This window comes from Euprymna scolopes, chromosome 3 (assembly GCF_053919585.1).
Source record: "Euprymna scolopes isolate OS-2025 chromosome 3, ASM5391958v1, whole genome shotgun sequence".
NCBI classification, from domain to species: Eukaryota; Metazoa; Mollusca; class Cephalopoda; order Sepiida; family Sepiolidae; genus Euprymna; species Euprymna scolopes.
The window spans coordinates 154,481,060-154,500,377 of NC_136484.1; the positions used below are offsets into that span (position 1 = coordinate 154,481,060).

The 19,318-nt window shown below is 28.5% G+C and overlaps 3 protein-coding genes across 4 annotated transcripts in view; all 3 read right to left on the reverse strand.

The window, feature by feature from the left end:
* Positions 1 to 1,121: 1,121 nt before the first annotated feature.
* LOC145259977 (uncharacterized) lies at positions 1,122 to 2,710 on the reverse strand. The gene is made up of 2 exons (XM_080117974.1): positions 2,479 to 2,710; positions 1,122 to 1,464 (listed from the first exon to the last, which is right to left on the reverse strand). The coding sequence occupies exons 1-2, from the start codon at positions 2,669 to 2,671 to the stop codon at positions 1,229 to 1,231; spliced, it is 429 nt and encodes a 142-aa protein (XP_079974100.1). The 5' UTR covers positions 2,672 to 2,710; the 3' UTR covers positions 1,122 to 1,228.
* Positions 2,711 to 3,451: 741 nt separating this feature from the next.
* Positions 3,452 to 9,412, reverse strand: LOC145262985 (uncharacterized). The gene is made up of 4 exons (XM_080119842.1): positions 9,409 to 9,412; positions 8,511 to 8,687; positions 5,448 to 5,603; positions 3,452 to 3,731 (listed from the first exon to the last, which is right to left on the reverse strand). Exons 1-4 carry the CDS (start codon positions 9,410 to 9,412, stop codon positions 3,550 to 3,552), a joined length of 519 nt encoding a protein of 172 aa, XP_079975968.1. The 3' UTR covers positions 3,452 to 3,549.
* Positions 9,413 to 11,125: 1,713 nt separating this feature from the next.
* Positions 11,126 to 19,318, reverse strand: part of LOC145259887 (uncharacterized) — a 575,878-nt gene continuing 567,685 nt past the window's right edge. For both annotated transcript variants that reach the window (XM_080117779.1, XM_080117787.1), the window contains 8 exons: positions 19,035 to 19,208; positions 18,522 to 18,695; positions 17,285 to 17,458; positions 16,627 to 16,701; positions 15,081 to 15,266; positions 14,655 to 14,828; positions 13,900 to 14,073; positions 11,126 to 11,941 (listed from right to left, as the gene is read on the reverse strand). In XM_080117779.1, coding sequence (XP_079973905.1) covers positions 11,862 to 11,941; positions 13,900 to 14,073; positions 14,655 to 14,828; positions 15,081 to 15,266; positions 16,627 to 16,701; positions 17,285 to 17,458; positions 18,522 to 18,695; positions 19,035 to 19,208 — 1,211 coding nt within the window. In that variant the 3' untranslated portion in view covers positions 11,126 to 11,861. The remainder of the gene's footprint in view (positions 11,942 to 13,899; positions 14,074 to 14,654; positions 14,829 to 15,080; positions 15,267 to 16,626; positions 16,702 to 17,284; positions 17,459 to 18,521; positions 18,696 to 19,034; positions 19,209 to 19,318) is intronic.

Genomic DNA, 19,318 nt, shown 5'->3' on the forward strand with positions numbered 1-19,318 from the left:
TAGTTTTTAAAATTAATGAAAGAAGTTGACGTTAACTTCAAAAAGAAATAGCTTCATACTCATTTTTATCTTTTTTGTTCTTAGTCTTTATTTTAAAATTATCAAAACCTTTTGCTTATTTAATGCCAAAATACAAGATAAACCGATGTATTATTTCAAGTGTGTATTATAATATAACTAGCAGGAAGACCTGGTGTTGCTCGGGATTCAATAAGGACCATTACTGCATACGTTTTCACTTTGCTCATAATACGATATCATTTTCTTTCTGTTTTTTTACTACCACGTTCTCTTGTCTCACCCGCAAATATAGTAGGAAGAAACTGAAATATTGTAAAACTCTATGAATTATTATTTACGCATATGATTAAAATTTCATAAAAATTGGAAATACGCATTTGAGTTTTAATGAGGTTTTATTCCACATGGTAAGTTAGAGGTATGCTTTATGTAAATATTCGGCACATGCAGAGTAACATAAAGATTCGGAACCACTTTCAATGATGTACGCATTATATAAAGATCGACAAAATGCGGTATGCTTGAAGATTTAAAAGTAGTCTTGTCTTCCGTTGCACACATGGTTCATGAGGATACTTTAAGATTCTAGAGCACTCCCATTGTTTTCTCCAGAAAGTTTTATACATATGACTTTAATTTTCTGAACCTGGGAAATATTTGAAGTTTTAAGCACCTTTAAGGATTCAGAAGTACTTCCTTAAGAATTCAGAAATACTTCCTTAAGGATTCAGAAATACTTCCATTGTGTTCCATGATAAAACTTATATAAAAAATATATTTTTAGATTTTATGCAGATCTAACATTTCCTTCTATAGGAAACATAGAAAGTTTCTAGCAAACACATACATTCATATAAACAGATATTCACACACACACACACACACACACACACACACATATATATATATATATAAATATATATAAATATATATATATATATATATAAAACTCAACTTATAAACAATAATACGAACGTATATATATACATGTTTGTACCATTGTTTATAAAACAAAATTATTTTATAATTAAATAGCGATAGGATTAATTAATTAATTAATTAATTAATTAATTAATAGGAAATAAGGTTGTATATTTAAATCTGAAAAACGGCTTTAGTAATGTTTTCAATATGCGTTGAGAAAACGGAAACGTTGAATCATTTAAAAGATAGACCTATCTGATATATTCAGTATATAAATAAATTATTATTCAAAAATATGCGTTTCACCAGAACAACATAATTGTATGAACAAACCTCCAAGACCACCTCCTAATTCATTCAAAACATCCCTGGCTTGGCGTGTTTCAAAACCTAGTTCTGGATATTGGGAGTTTTCACACTCGTATATTAATTTGTCCAATTTTTCGGGATCCTTTTCTTCTCTGGCCAATCTTAATTGCTCAATAAGCACTTCTGGAGATTTGATTTCTTGTGAGGAATCTGAATAAACACAACAATGACCAAATGATAGCTTCACACTAAGCGATATAAAGCGATAATATATGTAAAAGCTGACGATCTAAGAATAATCATAAAATACTACATAGACTATGTATGATCACTATTTATAATAATAATAATAATAATAATAATAATAATAATAATAATAATAATAATAATAATAATAATAATATGACGACGACGACGAAGAAGAAGAAGAAGAAGACACAAGAGCAAGAACAACAACAACAACAATAAAAAAAGACAAAAAAGGGACGATTAAGCAGAAAAGAAAACGAAGAACAGAAAACTAAGATTAATACCAAAGTCGTTGAGTAAAAACCAGTTCTCGACTGGGTGAATTGATACAGAAAACTCGAGGAAATTAATTGCCATCTACATTCCATAAAATCTAACGGATGTTGCTAATAATAAATTAATGAGAAAAATCTGTTGCGATAACGCAAAATGGTGTTCAACGATTATCGAAAGAGGCGGAAGCTGCTGAAAATCTTTGGATAGTTTTGTTATTTAGAATGTAATAATCATCGTGGAACAATAACTGAAAATTATGTGTCTGTAAACCCCTATTGAGTATAAAGTATAATAACCAGCCCTCCCTTAAAATCTGGCAAAGTGACAATAACTGTTTTAATTTCCTGGAGCCTGAGTAACAAAAATCTCCCCAGATTTCCACCAATTTCTCTGCTTTCGGTATTTGTTAAAAATGTTCTATGTTACTGAAAAATCAGTTCAACATTAATTGCCCTTTTGATAAACTCATTGGATTTTTCAGGAACTTGAGTGACAACGAGAGATCCAATACTCATATTTACATATGCATTATATATATATATATATATATATATATATATATATATATATATATATATGTATAAGTAAAAGAATATATGAAGCTACTAAACAAAAATGGATGTTAAAGTTCATCATTAAACAAGCTGTTTGACAAGTATATAAAAAAAACAACAACAAAAAAACACGAAGGTTTCTAACCTCTTTGGTTGGGTTCGCTCGATTGAGGCCCGTATCTGATTTGAAAAACGCTTGTGGTTGTCTCTGGATGAACGGTGTAATCCCCAACCGTACGCCCAGCATGGAATACATCCGGTCTTTTTATAGCAGAGCGCGATGAACCAAGGGTGATTAAACCTAATAACCAAAATGTACCTTTATTATAAACATACATCCTGCTGAAACATTTATTAATGAAAATTACACTTGTGTAGTTACGTCTAATAATTATATTTATATTGTGCCCAAGATTATTCTAATATAACAATCTTTACACATTTGGGTCAATGAGCTGATATGTGTAAAATAATATTTTAAAAAATGTGTAAAAAACAAAAAAAAACAACAAAAAAACATTGATTTAAAATGATGGGGATAGGATATGCTTCAATAGTAAATTACAGTGATCTTCAACGGTAGTGAATATTGGGAATAGGCTTGTAGACGAAGGAACGAAGAGAAAACTGCCACAAAAATAGAATAATTAATAAGTGATATAACTCTAAGAGTATAGTTATATGCTACTGTCACTGTCAATAGTTTTGTATAGCTGTTAGGAGAGCTGGCGAACGTAAGAATTTATACATCATAAAGATTTTCTAAAATAAAATTATCTGATTTTCATAAATAAATGTCGATAATGTGTATAGTATATTTGTTTTTGTTTTTATAGCAAAGTAACTGCGAAGTCCGCAGTTATTATTCAACCAAGCATATGTATATGTGCGCATGACTGTGTGCATGTGATGATTTTCTTATTAGTGAGTGTTTGTACTCATGGAAATACATTAATATATCAATCGATTTTCCTAAATGATAAGAGCAATAAGAATGTTATTGGGCTCATAAAATTTGAATTATAAGAATTGAAAGTGTCCGTATGAATGTAATTATGTTGCTATGATGCAAATCCACTTCCATTTTAAAAACATATTATTTATATACTGTAAATATATGCAATGTAAGCCAGCATATTGCATAATGATAACGATAATAAATCAATTGAACACAATCACGTAATTAAGCGAAGCTTTGCCAACTATTTGAAACCAACTAACCTCCGGTGCGGTCGTAACCAGACAACTGCAAATGAGATCTAGTCTCTTGGATATCCGGTGTAAGTTCTGAATGACCGGGACTGAGAAATTCGTCTAACAATTTTTCGGTGACATTGGGATCCTTTTGTTTTCTGGCCTTATCCATCTTCTCGCGGAGTGTGTCTGGGCTCATTTTTCCTGACAAGCCAAACACACCAATGAAAATTGAAAAAAAAACACAACCATTTCTAGAGTCTCACACATAACAATCGTGAGGAACGAGCACATATGTTTAAAATGAAACAAAATACATATTCACAAAATTTATTTTTACGTAAATGAAAGAAAATCTTTTTTCCTGGATTGTTTGTGTGAAAAATATTCGTCTTCATAATTTATAAAGTATGATCATAGCCTTTTCTCCAATGTTAGCGTATGACCAAATGAATCCTTAGCGGACTACTGAATTCATACAATAAATACTGGTGAAAGAGCTCCGCTCATTCCCGTAACACCTTACTTGTAATAGTCTCAACAAACCATGTCTTTTAAAAAAAAATACGACTATATTGCATCACCAATTTCCGATTCTCATATAGAATGTTGTATGAAATGACGGATTAAAAAGCGACAATTATTGTCCATATCAAAACGATGAGTAAATTAGATTAATATATGCACTCGTCATATACTTAAATTAAGTGTTCCAATAATTTTTATTCTTATGTTAGTCTAATTGAAACAAGCTTAATATTTTATTCATGATAGAATATGCAAATTACCAATGTACAGGAAAGTAAAGACAATTCGACAGATTCGCGCCCACATTTTATAATTATTGCTAGAGAACAAAATACTTTACTGGATTTGATCAATATTCGGATAAATATACTAACCATGAGATTTATTATCATGTGTATGTTTATTTTAATTTTCTCAAGAGGTTATAAATTCTCTGCAAGTTCCATTCGATAAATTTATTCATGATTAATTAGTAAGATTTCCTTTTTCCAAATAAATTGTTATAATATATATATATATATATATATATATATATATATATATGCATGTATATATATATATGTATGCATTGATATGTAAGTCTACATATTCATATATATATATATATATATATATATATATATATATGAATATGTAGACTTACATATCAATGCATACATGCATACATATATATGAATATACATGCATATATATATATATATATATATATTAGAACAATTTATTTGGAAATATATATATATATATATATATATATATATATACATACTTATACATACTCACACACCCCATATATATATATATATGTATTAAAAATTATATTATATTTTTTTAATTATATTTTTAAAAAAATTATATATATATATATATATATATATATATATATATATATATATATATATATATATATATATATATATATATTGGTTGGAGTCATCCTAATGATAAAAGAAAGAAGGAAGAAGCAGTTCACAATAATATTTTATTCATTTATTTTATTTCGGCAAATGCCTATATTTTTCTTTCCTGTTTAACACAGGTTTCGCAACCTGTAAAAAAATAGTCTTTGATTTTATAGGCTGCGCTTTAAAGACGATTGTTTCTTAATAACAAAAGGTACACTATTCCAAACAGAACACAAAGAAAAAAAATGAACAACAAAGATAACAAGAACAGCGAGTCAAAACGCACACACACACACACACACACACACACACACACACACACACACACACACACACACACACACACACACAAATACAGAATAGAAGAATAAAAAAAATAAAATTTCAAAAATATAAATTAAATACAAATGAATATTAAAGCGCGTTCTTCTTTCGAAAGCAATTTGGCAAATATCAACAAGAAAATAATATAAAGATGAATGTTCCTAACCTCTTTGGCTGGGTTCACTAATTTGGGATGCGTATCTGCTCTGGAAGACGTGCGGGGCGGTTTCTAGATGGACGGTGTAGCCACCAACCGCGCGTCCAGCGTTGGATATATCTGGTCTTTTAATAACAGAGCGCGGGGAACCAGGGGTGATTAAACCTAGTAACCAAAATGCATCTCCATTATAACAAGCAACTTGTCTGTTGTAAATATTCATAAAAACTACACTTTTACATGTACGGTTGATCAAATAGCATGTTTTTCTTTTCATTTCTCTTAAACACTAGCCGAGCGTAGTTATATTTAACCATCTATGATAATGTTTTTACGTATATGTTTATATATATATATATATATATATATATATATATATATATATATATATATATATATATATATGGCAATTAAGCTACACATAATATTCCGCGTTTCATCCACACTAGGATTCGTCAAGCTAATTCTAGCGTGGATGAAACGCGGAATATTCTGTGTAGCTTAATTGCCATATATATTTTTCTAACTTACTACCTAGCTCTACCTATGTATTGAGCAGTGTTGAAGTAAATACTTAGTTTACACATAAATTATACTTCCGTATATTAATTTATGTGATTAAATGAAGTAGTCATTTTTAATAATATATATATATACATATATATATATATTATAATTAGTTGAATTACAACAAAAAGAAAACAGAATTCTAAAAATAATTTATTTTTAAAAGATTTAAATAGGATAAAATTTCAATGTTCCGCGATATAGAGTTTTAAATAGATAGTTAATTAGTTTTTCAATTTTAAAGAATATTTTGATATAATATAAAAAATGACTATTGGCAATTATAAAATAGCAAATTCAACTACAACTTGAAATCATTTTAATTGTAAAAAGATGTTTATTGTAGGGTGGGGGGTCAACTTGATTTTAGCCCCTATCTTCAAAAAAATGTACGGACGTCTCTAATTAATAAAATTATCATAAACCATAACAAAAATGAAAAAAAAAACAAAAAAACGGCTGCTTTCCCCTACTCAAAGCGTTTAATGGCTTCCGTAAAAAGCATGCACATTGTTACGGTAGACACAAAATGATGAGGTGGCAGATAATGCGTAAAATGTTGGTGACTTACACAAGAATTTGAACATCTTTAAAGTGTATGTATGGGTCTACAGATATGTATGCGTGTAAAAGTATATGTATGGGTCTACAGATATGTTTGCGTGTAAAAGTATATGTATGGGTCTACAGATATGTTTGCGTGTAAAAGTGTATGTATGGGTCTACAGATATGTTTGCGTGTAAAAGTGTATGTATGGGTCTACAGATATGTATGCGTGTAAAAGTATATGTATGGGTCTACAGATATGTTTGCGTTGGCAAAGAAGACATTAATTTATCAAAAGATATTTCCTAGGGCCAAAATAGTACATTTTTTCTGCTTTTTCACATGTAAATCTATCTAGACATTTGCTACAAAACTATTTCTTATAATAATAATAAGAAATGTCAGGTAAAGCCGCTTAAATTTATTTCTATGAAGTACTATCTAAAACTTAATTTTAAAATGTCTTATTTACCTTTATTTCGGTTAATTTCACACAGAAATCTAAGCACATCAATAAAAATTATATTTACAATGTCGTCAATAGGTTCTGAAAGTTGAGAGCCACTTTGTAATAAAAATTAAGTAGAGAATTTACAATTAATAATGAAAATTAACTAGAGAATAAAACATTATAAAATGCTTTACAAGCTCTTAATTATTATCCAGGTAAGATCTCTAATGGTCGCTTAACACGACAGAATTAAGCATTTTATAATTAATCTCTATTAAGATATACCTTGCATTTATTTAAGCATTCAAATATCTGTCAATATTATGTAACCATTCTAAGAGAATTACATACTGAAATAAATTATAATTATTCACTTTCAACCTGTTCTGATTTCTTATCACCTGAATCAAACCTGTTCTTTGATAGCAGCGTCGGGTATAAGGGGAAATACTCAACTTATCCGTTCGGTTCCTGTAAGCGTAAGAGTTGCTTCCCTTGGAATAAAATAAACACCGCATTGTTTTCTTTGATTATAAAAATCAATGCTTTTTTATCCTTTAGATTAATTCATTTACAAGTAAGCAAACTAGCCCCAGACTGCGAGATTGAGTTCAACCGATTTTCACATATTTCGACACGGCTGCCTTCTCTCTTCTCCTTAACAATGAATATAAACCTTGTTTACGTTAACTGACATCACCTCGGTCATAAACTCTTGATCACAGCTTTCTCACACAATACGAATGTTTTTTTGTTTTTTTTTGATCGCGCTTTTTAACCCATTTTACAATAAAGACAAATTATATTTCCGCTTTGTTCATATCTTTATAATCGTATTAATTTGTTTTGACTTCAAATCCGTCTGCAGACGATCCGGGTTCAAAATCTGCGTCTTGTCTAATAATATTACACCTAACCTAGAATAGAAAACTTTTATCTTGTTGGAAGAAAATAATTATCATTATCGAAATTTTGCGCACATATTTGTATAAATTCTGCTTACCCATATAAAGCATAATAATTGATTTAACACGTGTGTTTACATATTCAAACTCTTTCTATGCTTTACAGATAGTTATGAGTGAATGGTTTATTTAGCATACAAACACCCCCTCAATAAATGCAGCATTTTTTGCAATGGTGCCCATTAGGTATACTGTACAGAGGTAGATAGATTCAGTCTTTTAAAAATGACTTAATTTAACAAGAACATGAATAAGCAGTGTTTGAATTAAATCTAAATTTACTGAGTAAACTTTCCATTTTTATAATTATCTTCGAAGTCTTAATTTGAATGTGCTCGTATCAACAATATTACAATAAAGAGTTCTAGCTTGTTTCGTAATTTTGTTTTGAAATCAAATATAACAATAACACAGAAATATAAAAAATAACAATGTATGAGACATTTAAGCCAGCTTAATTGCATAGTGACGACAATACTAAATCAACATTGGAATTAACATAAGTAAGCAAAGCGTTGCCAGCTATTTGAAACCAAACTAACCTCCACTGCGGTCGTAACCAACAAATTGTAATTGAGATCTAGCCTCTTGAATATCTGGTGTAAGTTCCGAATGACCGGAACTGATACATTCGTTTAACACTTTCTCAAGAAGTTCAGGATCGTTTTGTTTTCTGGCTGTGTCCAGTTTCTCACGTAGTATGTCTGGGGTAATTTTTCCTGACAAGTAAAACACACAAACAACTTTCAGAAAAAGGGACAACTATTTTTATAATGTTGGAATAAAACATGTAAAGCCAATCGAGATGGACAGCTCAGATGAAAGCGTTGAAACAAGACGAGCAAATGCGTTGGCAAATATTTATTTCGCATACCGAGATTTCGACTCTTGTATCGCAAAATGGCGAAGCAACATTTAAATTGTGATTCACAAACATTTTCGGTTTTGGCATGATAAATACTTCAGAATAAAATACATTGATACTTACATGTGTATCCGCTTATATATATATATATATATATATATATATATATATATATATATATATATATATATATATATATATATATATATATATATAAAATGTACAGATTGGTCACCGGATATTAAAGCTAAAAGTATAAAGGTTTTTCATAGGGATGCATTATTAGTTGAATAGATATGAATAAGATTAGATGATTTTTAGAATTAATAAAAATGTATGACTGATGAAGATGGTTCATGAAAAGTATTTATTGACATTAGCCTTGAAGATTAAAATATTTTACCCTCAATGAAAGAAACTGACGTAACATATTTACCATACATATTCTTAATCTCATCGACTGAATTTGTTGTTGTCAGAAGATGATTGATACAATTATACGACACAAAACGTTACTATTGATCCACATTATCAGGTAATCCAATTAAATTTTAATAGTAAATGTGCTGATCTACCCATGGTAGTTTACACTAGGAAAGGATATAAGCCATAATTAAAGCCTTAACTGTGAAAGTGATTGGTCTATTTATCTGTAATGTACGCTATATCTCCCACTTTCTCGGGGAGAAAAAAGATTTTTAATTAATTGTAATTTCAGCTTTGTCCTTACATCTATTTGGAATAGCACTTAACATATGGTTACCATAAATTAAATACAATTTAATCGAAACCACAATAATTTTAATTATGCACATAACTATTATTAATGTGGTACGTATAAATCTGTTATCAAGTTTAACTTTTCTACATCTTATTAGTGAAAAATATACTTAATCTTTATATATATATATATATATATATATATATATATATACATATATATATATAATATATATATAGTATGTATGTATGTATCTATGTATGTGCGTATCTATGTATCTATGTATGTATCTATGTATGTATAAAACCATGCAAATATCTAGAGATTATTTGGAGCACTATTCTAAATTAATGAAATGAATCGCATTGGTAAATTTCGATTATATGAAGTAAGATATTAGAAAAATATTGAAAATTTTCGATGTCCCATAGAAATGCTATTATTGAAAGATTATACTGGCATTACTTTTTATAATACTCATAGATAAGTTATAGACTTTGAGCAAGGAATAACACGCTACATTCTCGAAAAGCGTTTAAATAAAACTTCTTAACTTACATAAAAAATCAATCATGAATTAAAGATTCTTTATTGTGAATAATCAACGAAATGGTGCATGGTAGAAATTATCTGTCCAATGATGAAAATACAACTGAATTGATCAAATAATTCATGCTTGAAATATATTTTTGTAAAAACAAAATACTTATATTTAATATTGCTTTTAAAAGATAAAGTATATTTTCTGTCGGAAAACTGAAAATTATTACTGCAAATAAAATAGAAATGATGCATGCTAGATTCATCAGTTTATGATGTGAATTTGTGGCATGGATGAACAAGAGAATGTAGTTTCAAAATGGTGGATATGTTTGTGTTCTACATGAACACACATGTAAAAAAGCACAATTTTGTGAAAAATAAAAACATAGCTGTCGATACTGTTGAAATCTTCAATCTGAGTAATTTAAAAAAGAAATTTATTGAAGAAATGTTTGGAAAGACGTAATTATGTACGTATAGATTTTAATCATTAAATTTTACCAATTTTGTATCGGATTAATATTTAGTCAATTATATTTTTTTAAATGAATTATAATTTTATTATTAATCTAAAAATTGTCATCACATCATCTTACATATTTTAAATATTATATTGCATGAAATCGAGACGAGAAAAAGGATCGTCTGATCTTAAAATTAATATACATTTTAGAAAGTTTTATCTTTTTTACGAAATGAGTCGAATCATTTTAGATGCGTTTGCCGTTGTAGAAATATTTACCAGCCTTTTTTCTCGTCAGCATTTTATAATTATATTGCACTCAATATTTATATATTACGCTACAGCATCGTATTTTATTTAGTCTTGATATTAAGTTTAGTTTTAATATTAATGTTATTCTTGCTAAGCGAAACAATGATTCTTCTGTTACAAGACAAGTTTACGAAACTGGGTACTTTGACACAACACCAACATCGCTGTTTATTGTTAGTAGAATAAGCAATCAAGTACAAATATACAGTGCGCGGTATAAGACGAATAAAAGAACGCATTTCATAACACATGATTTGAAAAAACATTTTTATTATAAAAAACAATATTGATTTTTTTGTAAAACAAGCCATATTCAACAGAAGTATAATTCATGATTATCACTTTATTTGCTGTATTTATTGACATATAAGACCCATGTGTATTCCTTAAACCCATTAGAATACGTAGAATATTTTTGTTGTATTTACAAGTAAGTATTTAGACAATGGGATTATGAATATAAAATAAAATAAATCGAATATACTGCGACAGTTTAAATGTTTTCCGTATTACCGTTATGAATTAGTTAAATAAAATTAAAACATATTTCTTTTATATAACATCATTTTAGTGACTGATAAAAAGTCAACGATTAAAACCAAAATTAATAATAATGATAATAATGATAAAAATAATTGATTAAATAATAGTATTATGCAATTATGTTTTGTTAAAATTCTATAAAAATGATTCTACCATATCATCCAATATTTTTGCTTTTTTTTTTTGAAAACATCGGGTCTCATATGGCATCAAATATAAAATCTGTATAGATTGTTCGAAAGGCACATATCGAAATGTTTTATATAATCAATGTTGTATTTATTATATGCTTTACTGGTTATATTTTTATATATATATATATATAAGAGATTTTTTTCTCTTCGAAAATTATTAAAAAAAAATGATTTTATGCTGAGTATTGGTACTGAGGCATGTGTTCGTCGTTTTCCTTTGACACATTCAGGTGGTTGGATAACATCCGGTCTTTAAGGACTTTTCTTCGTTTGGAAAAGACTAATGCCAGGTCCTTTCACTTCTAGGCTTGGCGCTTGCACAGTAATCGAACCTGATAATCAAAATTAATTGCAGGTGAAGAAACAGTTTAATACAAGAGAGTCAGAAAAAAATTATCACGTATTAAGTTGAAAAGGTATAAAAAGAATAAATGTTATGTATATGCATATGTTTTATAAATAATGTATTATATGTCAATATTATTTACTATCTTTTGCAATAAGTTATTGAAATTCCACTCATATGACATTATTGAAATTATGAAGAGAAATAAATGAAAATAAGGAATTATGTGCGTAATGGAACTAAATGATTAGATGTATTTTTCAATGACGTAATTGATTTGCGTTAAAACACGGTGTATATATATATATATATATATATATATATATATATATATATATATATATATATATATATATATATACTTGTGTGTGTTACAAATAAAATGAAATTATTCCATATCAATAAAAGAAAAGAAAAGACAGAAGATAAAAAAAGTATTTGCGAGAAAATAAAGAAGAGTAGTTTTAACTTTCAATTGTGTAGCGTTTGACAAGACATGGAAAAATATATTCTTATGGGTAAGTGTAGTACGATTTTCGGTAAGCTTGATTATGTTGTCGATTTCTGTTTCCTAGATTCTTTTCTAGAATCAAGTACTGACAGCAAGGACAACGTAAGCATTACCGACATTGGTAAAAGTGAAATTATTGCTATGTAAACGACTGCATTCGAACTTAACACAATCAAATCGCCAGTCTGTGTCGTTATCCGGTGCACCATCGTCGCCTCCCGTGCTCTAAATATTAAGCATTAATTCCAGCAATTAAAATTTATTATTTACTGTAAAGCATACCAATATTTTCATGCTGAAAGTGTTTACTTATTTAAGTATTTTAATGCTTTGTTAGTTACATGTCAATTGCAATAGAAAATTCCGAAACATATTCGAAAGAATCTTTGTATACTTCAAAAGCCTCTAAATATAGGGAATTATTGAGTATACAATATTTGCTCTGACCTACGGAAATATAGCATCCTTCAAATTTAGTTTGGAAATGTAAACAAATTGTAGTGAATCTAAATAAAGGCATAACTAGAGCAGATAATCTTTATGCAAGATTTTTAGAACCGTTTCACATCACTCTGCATTATAGTTTATAATATAGCGCATTAGTTTAAACAATGCGAATGTTTCATTTCAAGATGAAAGTGATTGTGTGAAAAGTCTACTGCAGTTAACTATAACATATATATATATTTTCAAAACGGCACCTTCCCTACGTGGATTGAACCGGCTTCCTCCAACGGAGGAAGTCTTAGATGTATTAAAATCACAAGCGATCACAATCAGGGGAGATAACAACATTAGTTTTTGCAGGGAGGCGTTGAGGTAGTTTTACATGCACCGCTTACTATTCTCGAATAGTAATCCATCTGCTACTAACAAGAATTGGTGTGTCAACATGATTAGATTGATATAGTTATTAGAATGATAACATAACCAGTGCGAACTGAACGTATTGCAATCATTTTGATTAGACTAACGTTTGCAGCACTGATGTTTGCAAAGTTGGTTTTATTTGCTTATTATTTTTAATTGATTTCAATATGCTTATCCAATTCAATTTAAGATTAAACAAATCGAATAATCATATGTTTAATGCACTTGTTATATGATGACGCTGATACAAAGAATATTGTGTTAACATAAAGTGTAGAAAAGTTCAGATTATCATGTCTATTTAATTCCAAACTATTTGTTTCAGGTGTATTGTTATGTCATTTTTACAAAGGGAACAAGAAATTCAATACAACTGTGTAAAACAGTAATTATTCTTATTAAATACGTTATATATTAGTGTCACAGATCTCAAACTTTTACTTAATTTAAAACGTGACAACTGTGTAAGCGCAAAGGCGAATGGGTGTATGTTCATGCCGAAGCGGAAATTGGAAAAAGAAAAAAAGAAAATGATTCAATAAGGTAATATCCTAGTGACTAACCTCCACGACCAAAGCCTAGTTTTTCCAGTGCGTCTCTGGCTAGATTAAGCTCGAGAGAAAGTTCCGGATAACCGGCTTCTTCGGACTCATCGATGGCTGTCTCCAATTCAAGTTTATTCTTGCTTTTGATCGCTGCGGTTAGTTGAGCTTGCAGTTCGTCTGGGGTTTTCAACGCTGATTAACGCAATTTGTAATTAAATGTAAGGGAGAAATAATTGTTTTTTTTTAATGAAAACTGCATTTATCGTTTATATTTAATGCGAATCTTGAGACACAAGTTTCCTTTATTTAAATATCCAGAAAATTCATTGCAAACAGTATTACGGCCATAATAAAATAAATATATAAACATATGAAATTAATTTTATAGGAAATTGTAAAAGGTTATTATGAATTAAAACAATGGCTTTCTTTGTGTGAAAACCACATTTATCGTGAAACGATTTAGTTATACTTTAAATGAATCTTTAAACAAACATTGTCTTACTATTCAGACAATTTATTGCAAATAGATTTTATGACTATAATGAAATAGATGATAAACATTTAGAATTAATGTTACTATAATTTGTAATAAAATCATTTTATAAATAAAAAAAATGAATGAAGAATATTTCGTTAATCAATTATGATGTAATCATGTATTGTCTGAGGTCATTTTGAATATTATTCATTATAAAAATAACTTGAAGCTTTGAATTTTGCGTAACCTTATGACATAAAACGTTGATGCGTATATAAAACTTTCTTCTAACCTCCTTTGCCACCATTCAATTTATATAAGGTTTCTCTGGCTTCGTGAATGTCGGCATCAAGTCCAGGAAGGCCAGCTGATACGGCGTCTTTAATTGTTGACTCCAACACTTTCTTATCCTTTGATTTGATGGCTGTCTTCAACTGATGGCGCATGCTTTCGAGGGTTATAGACCCTGATAATTAAATGTTAATTTTAATTGAACATTTCTATATAAAAAATACGGGACCAATAATAAAGATACTGATGTAGATAATTCTACATCAACAGGAATAATTTGATATTAAGGATTACATAGAAATTTGATTTAAAAAGAACATTCTTCTTACAATTTAAATTAGTCAAGAATTATTAAATAAAATGAATTTAATTGAAATATAAACACAAACAATTTTAATGCAGATGATTTTTTTTGTGATTGGCTAACCTCCATATCCGCCTCCGAGTTTGTGAAGAGATTCACGAGCATCACGAAGATAGATCCCCAGTTCTGGTAATTGGATAGATTCAATATCCTGGATAAGCCTTTCCAGAACAGATCGATCTTTTTTCATTCCAGCTGAGCGCAGTTGATCACGCATATTTTTAGGAGAAGTTATATCAGCAGATACATCTATGTAAATAATAATTAGATATTTTATGAATAAATGAACGTATTATTTTATTCACATCCTATTTTTACACATAAAGTTACTAAAACATAAGCAAATTTGTATACAGTTTTGTATTAACTTTATTTATTACCACTAGAAATAAAATCTAGTTAATTAAGCAAGCAGTCATTCTTGATAATCTATTTGGTAATATTAGATATAATAATAGAAAGAGAGGTGATAAATTATGATGTAATATCCCGGAAACTGACCTCCCGACTTAATTTTATACTTTCCAGCATGTCTCTGTATTACCCCAATATGAATAGCAGGCAATGTACTATTATAGCTGACAGCAGAAAATAATAAAACATGTACAACAAATAAATTATACCAAACGCAATAAAAATTAATTTTCTATCTACTTGCATAGCTTTTCAGTATCTCACTCTTTTTAAGTGTTTGCTTTTTTTTTAGGTTTTATATCGTAACATAAGAAGTTTCCAAAAATACGAATTTAAGATGGCGTCGTATTTTACGTGATGTGAAGAATTGCATGGTCCCATTATCTTGAATTTGTGGTTATAAGCTTTCTAGGAAACGATAGAAAATCTGAAAAAAAACGAACACTTACAAAAATATCAAAATGTAAAAGCTATTTAAATCGATCGAAAAGTAAATTTTCTATTGTTTAATATATGTTATTTGTTGTAAATTTGTTTATTATTTATTTTCTGCTGTTAACTATAATGTGCCATTGCCGAACAACATTAGACGTAGACCTAAGTACTACTTTAGTTACATGGATTTTTCATAAGATTTTGACTGCGTTATTTTATTTTTTCTTTTATTTAATTTAATACCACGACAAATGCTATGTTAAAATAAATAGAATATTTTAAAATATTTCTACAAGTTAACAACAGAATTCGTACGAATTTATCTATCATTTGCCTTTATTAAAATTAAGTTTTACTGTTCATAAAGTATCAGACAAATTATGCTTAGAAGCAAATCTGTTATATGTTTCAAATATGTGTATATATGTTTGTGTGTATATATAAATATATATATATATATACATTTATGCAAATATTTATACATTTATACACTCATATATATATATATTATATATATATATATATATATATATATACATATTTGAAAAGTATAACAAGAGATTTCCTTCTATTTCTGCATTCACCATAATTTATGAATTAATGGATTATTACATCGAAGATCCATTACCTCTAAACAAACTTTATGTGTCACATAGACTAATATGAAACGTTTGACTGATGAGTTGTATATTTAAATTATATACGGAAAAGCGATTATTGCACTTATTTAGACGATGATTATCAAATGAAAGATTCGAACCTCCAACGCCGGATTTTTTTCGGAACAATTGCATGCTAGGAAGTTTCACGTGCAGGCCGGGAGAAGATGTTGATCCTGATGTCCGAAATGAATAAAATTAATAGATATTTATTGTGATATTTTGAGCTGGAATGTCATTTACATAACTCCAATAAATTTGTCTTTTACAGCAATTAAACTTAGTCACAATTTTTATAAAACGTTTAGAAGTAAATTATTTTTTTACAAATATTTAGTAAAATTAGATAAACCTCAAAATGTAATGAGATTTAAATAAACCAAATAGCATTATATTAGAAGGTTTATGTAAATTATGAGAAAATAGGTTTACTTATAAGAAATATTTGATTTTTTTTATTTCTATTTTAAATAATATTTTATATTGTGCTTTAAATTCCATGTTTTGCATAAAAAAGTAAAATATTTTTTTAAATATTTATTTAATTCGAAAAGAAAAGCGCGTAAATACTTTATGAATCATAATTATATACAATCGGTGTTAGCGATAATTTTTATAAAATATAAAATATTTTTTTAAATATTTATTTAATTCGAAAAGAAAAGCGCGTAAATACTTTAGGAATCATAATTATATACAATCGGTGTTAGCGATAATTTTTATAAAGCTCTGTAAGCAATAAAAACCATAGAAACAAACCTTCACCACTTTTTTCCAGAGATTCCAGACGAATCCTGGCATCCTGGATTTCTGGCATAAGCTCTGAATACCCAGAACTGACACATTCAGTTATGACATTCTCTAGAACTTCAGGGTCGTTTTTCTTCATAGCATTCTCTAGTTTCACGCGTAGTTTCTCTGCACTCAATTTTCCTGACAAACAAAAGTACTAATGACTAAACATAGCAACTTTATTCCCACCTCAAGACAACTAGTAAGATAGTGAAAATGACGAGTATATAAAAAGATGAAACTGGAAGTTCTCTTTTTATTACTCGTCTTGAAAGATTTAAATGAATGACATGAGAAATTCATTGAAATATGAAAGAAAGAATTGATGGAAATAAGAAAGAAAGAAAAGAAGTAAATTTTGATGAAAAAATATTCCAAGGAAAGACTTTTCTTCTATGGTAAAACATATATATATTTACAATTATTAACCCGATGAAAAAAGGAAACGTATGATAATAATTTTGAAGAATTCTGAGCTTAATAGTGAACACATATCACTTAATAGAAATAGAAAATACTTTTCTTTGTGCCCTGAAGTAAAACACCGTAGCTCCGTATATTCATGTTTACTTTTCAGTCGCAAATATACTTATTAATTCAGAAAATAAATTGATACAAATTTGATAGAAATTGATAGAAATGTTTGAAGAAATTTATCTCGATAGCATTTAGCGTTATTTTTTACAGACTCGATTGATCATAAAATCTAACAGATCATCAAATGTTTACTTTTTTTTTTACAGTTTTCATCAAGAAGATTAAAAGTGTTAGTTGTTTAAATATGATTACTAGAGTATTTGAAAATATAGAGAGGGTATTTGCTCGAAAAATAAACTTTAATACGATGTAGTGGAGTAAATAAAATTGTATATTGAAATATATATATTTTAACATGAATTGTATAAAAACAATGGACAACCTGTGTCGGTAAAGCGTTTTGATCAATACTCATTAATCATTAGGGTGATGAATGCAGTTTGTTAAAGCATGTATGTTATTTATTGCTCTTAGCAGGTTTTATATGATTATGAAAATTTGCTAACTTCATAAGAACGAAAAGAGTTGTCCATTATTTTTATAGTAATTATTTATAATAATCGAAATGGTTACAGAAAAGCCGTAGAAATGTTAAATGTGGCGTTACTCGCCGAAAATAAGAAAGCAGATTATAAAGGAATTAATAATGAATGACCCATTAACTAACCTCCGCGCCCAAAGCCCATTCTCTCCAGAGTGTCTCTGGCGTGACGCAGATCGAGAGAAAGTTCCGGATAACAAGCTTGCTCACATTCCATGATGGCTTTCTCCAAATGAGATCGACTCTTTACCTCGAGTGCTGACCTCAAATGACCACGAATTGCATCCGGCGATGGGAGTCCTGATTAACGTAATTAGGAGTTTGTATTTTACACGTAAAAGTAAACCGGCAACGTTAGCTCTTTATAAGTTTCAATTTCATAGAATAAAGAATAGTAATTTCTTAAAGTATCAGATTTATGAATTCGTGAACGATTACAATTAATACATAATAACGAATTATATTCAAGGTGAAAATATTTTTATGTAACTCTATTTTTTAACTAAATATGATATAATATTTTTATTTAATCTATGAAAAATATTTCAGTAGTTTAATTATTTAAATATTTTTGGAATTATTTTCAATTTAAATTAGTTTTATTTCCTCTGTAAAATATAGATTTTAATCGAACCTAACCTCCTTTACCAGACTTCAATTTATGCAAGGTTTCCCTTGCTTCTTGTATTTCTGAATGCAGACCAGGCAGGCCACTCGAGGTACTTTCTTTGATGGCTGCATCCAAGAGTTTCTTGTTCTTCGATTTTATAGCGTATTTCAATCGCTGACGTGTGTCTTCAGGGGACAATAATCCTGACAATTGAGATTCGAATTAATGTAACAGTTTCAATAAAATAAAGCGTAAATCAAATCAATAAAACGTATATTTCCAAGTGAATATCAAATGAATTTATCGTTATTTG

Bases quoted from the DNA above. Each gene is read 5' to 3' on its own strand.
- LOC145259977 (XM_080117974.1), bottom strand. From the start codon at position 2,671: ATGTATGTTTATAATAAAGGTACATTTTGGTTATTAGGTTTAATCACC. The intron at 1,465-2,478 runs GTTAGAAACCTT...GTGTTTATTCAG, and splicing joins GAGCGAACCCAACCAAAGAG to ATTCCTCACAAGAAATCAAA.
- LOC145262985 (XM_080119842.1), bottom strand. The intron at 5,604-8,510 runs GTTAGTTTGGTT...TTTGGTTACTAG, and splicing joins TGGTTACGACCGCAGTGGAG to GTTTAATCACCCCTGGTTCC. The intron at 3,732-5,447 runs GTTAGGAACATT...TTGGCTTGTCAG, and splicing joins TAGTGAACCCAGCCAAAGAG to GAAAAATGAGCCCAGACACA.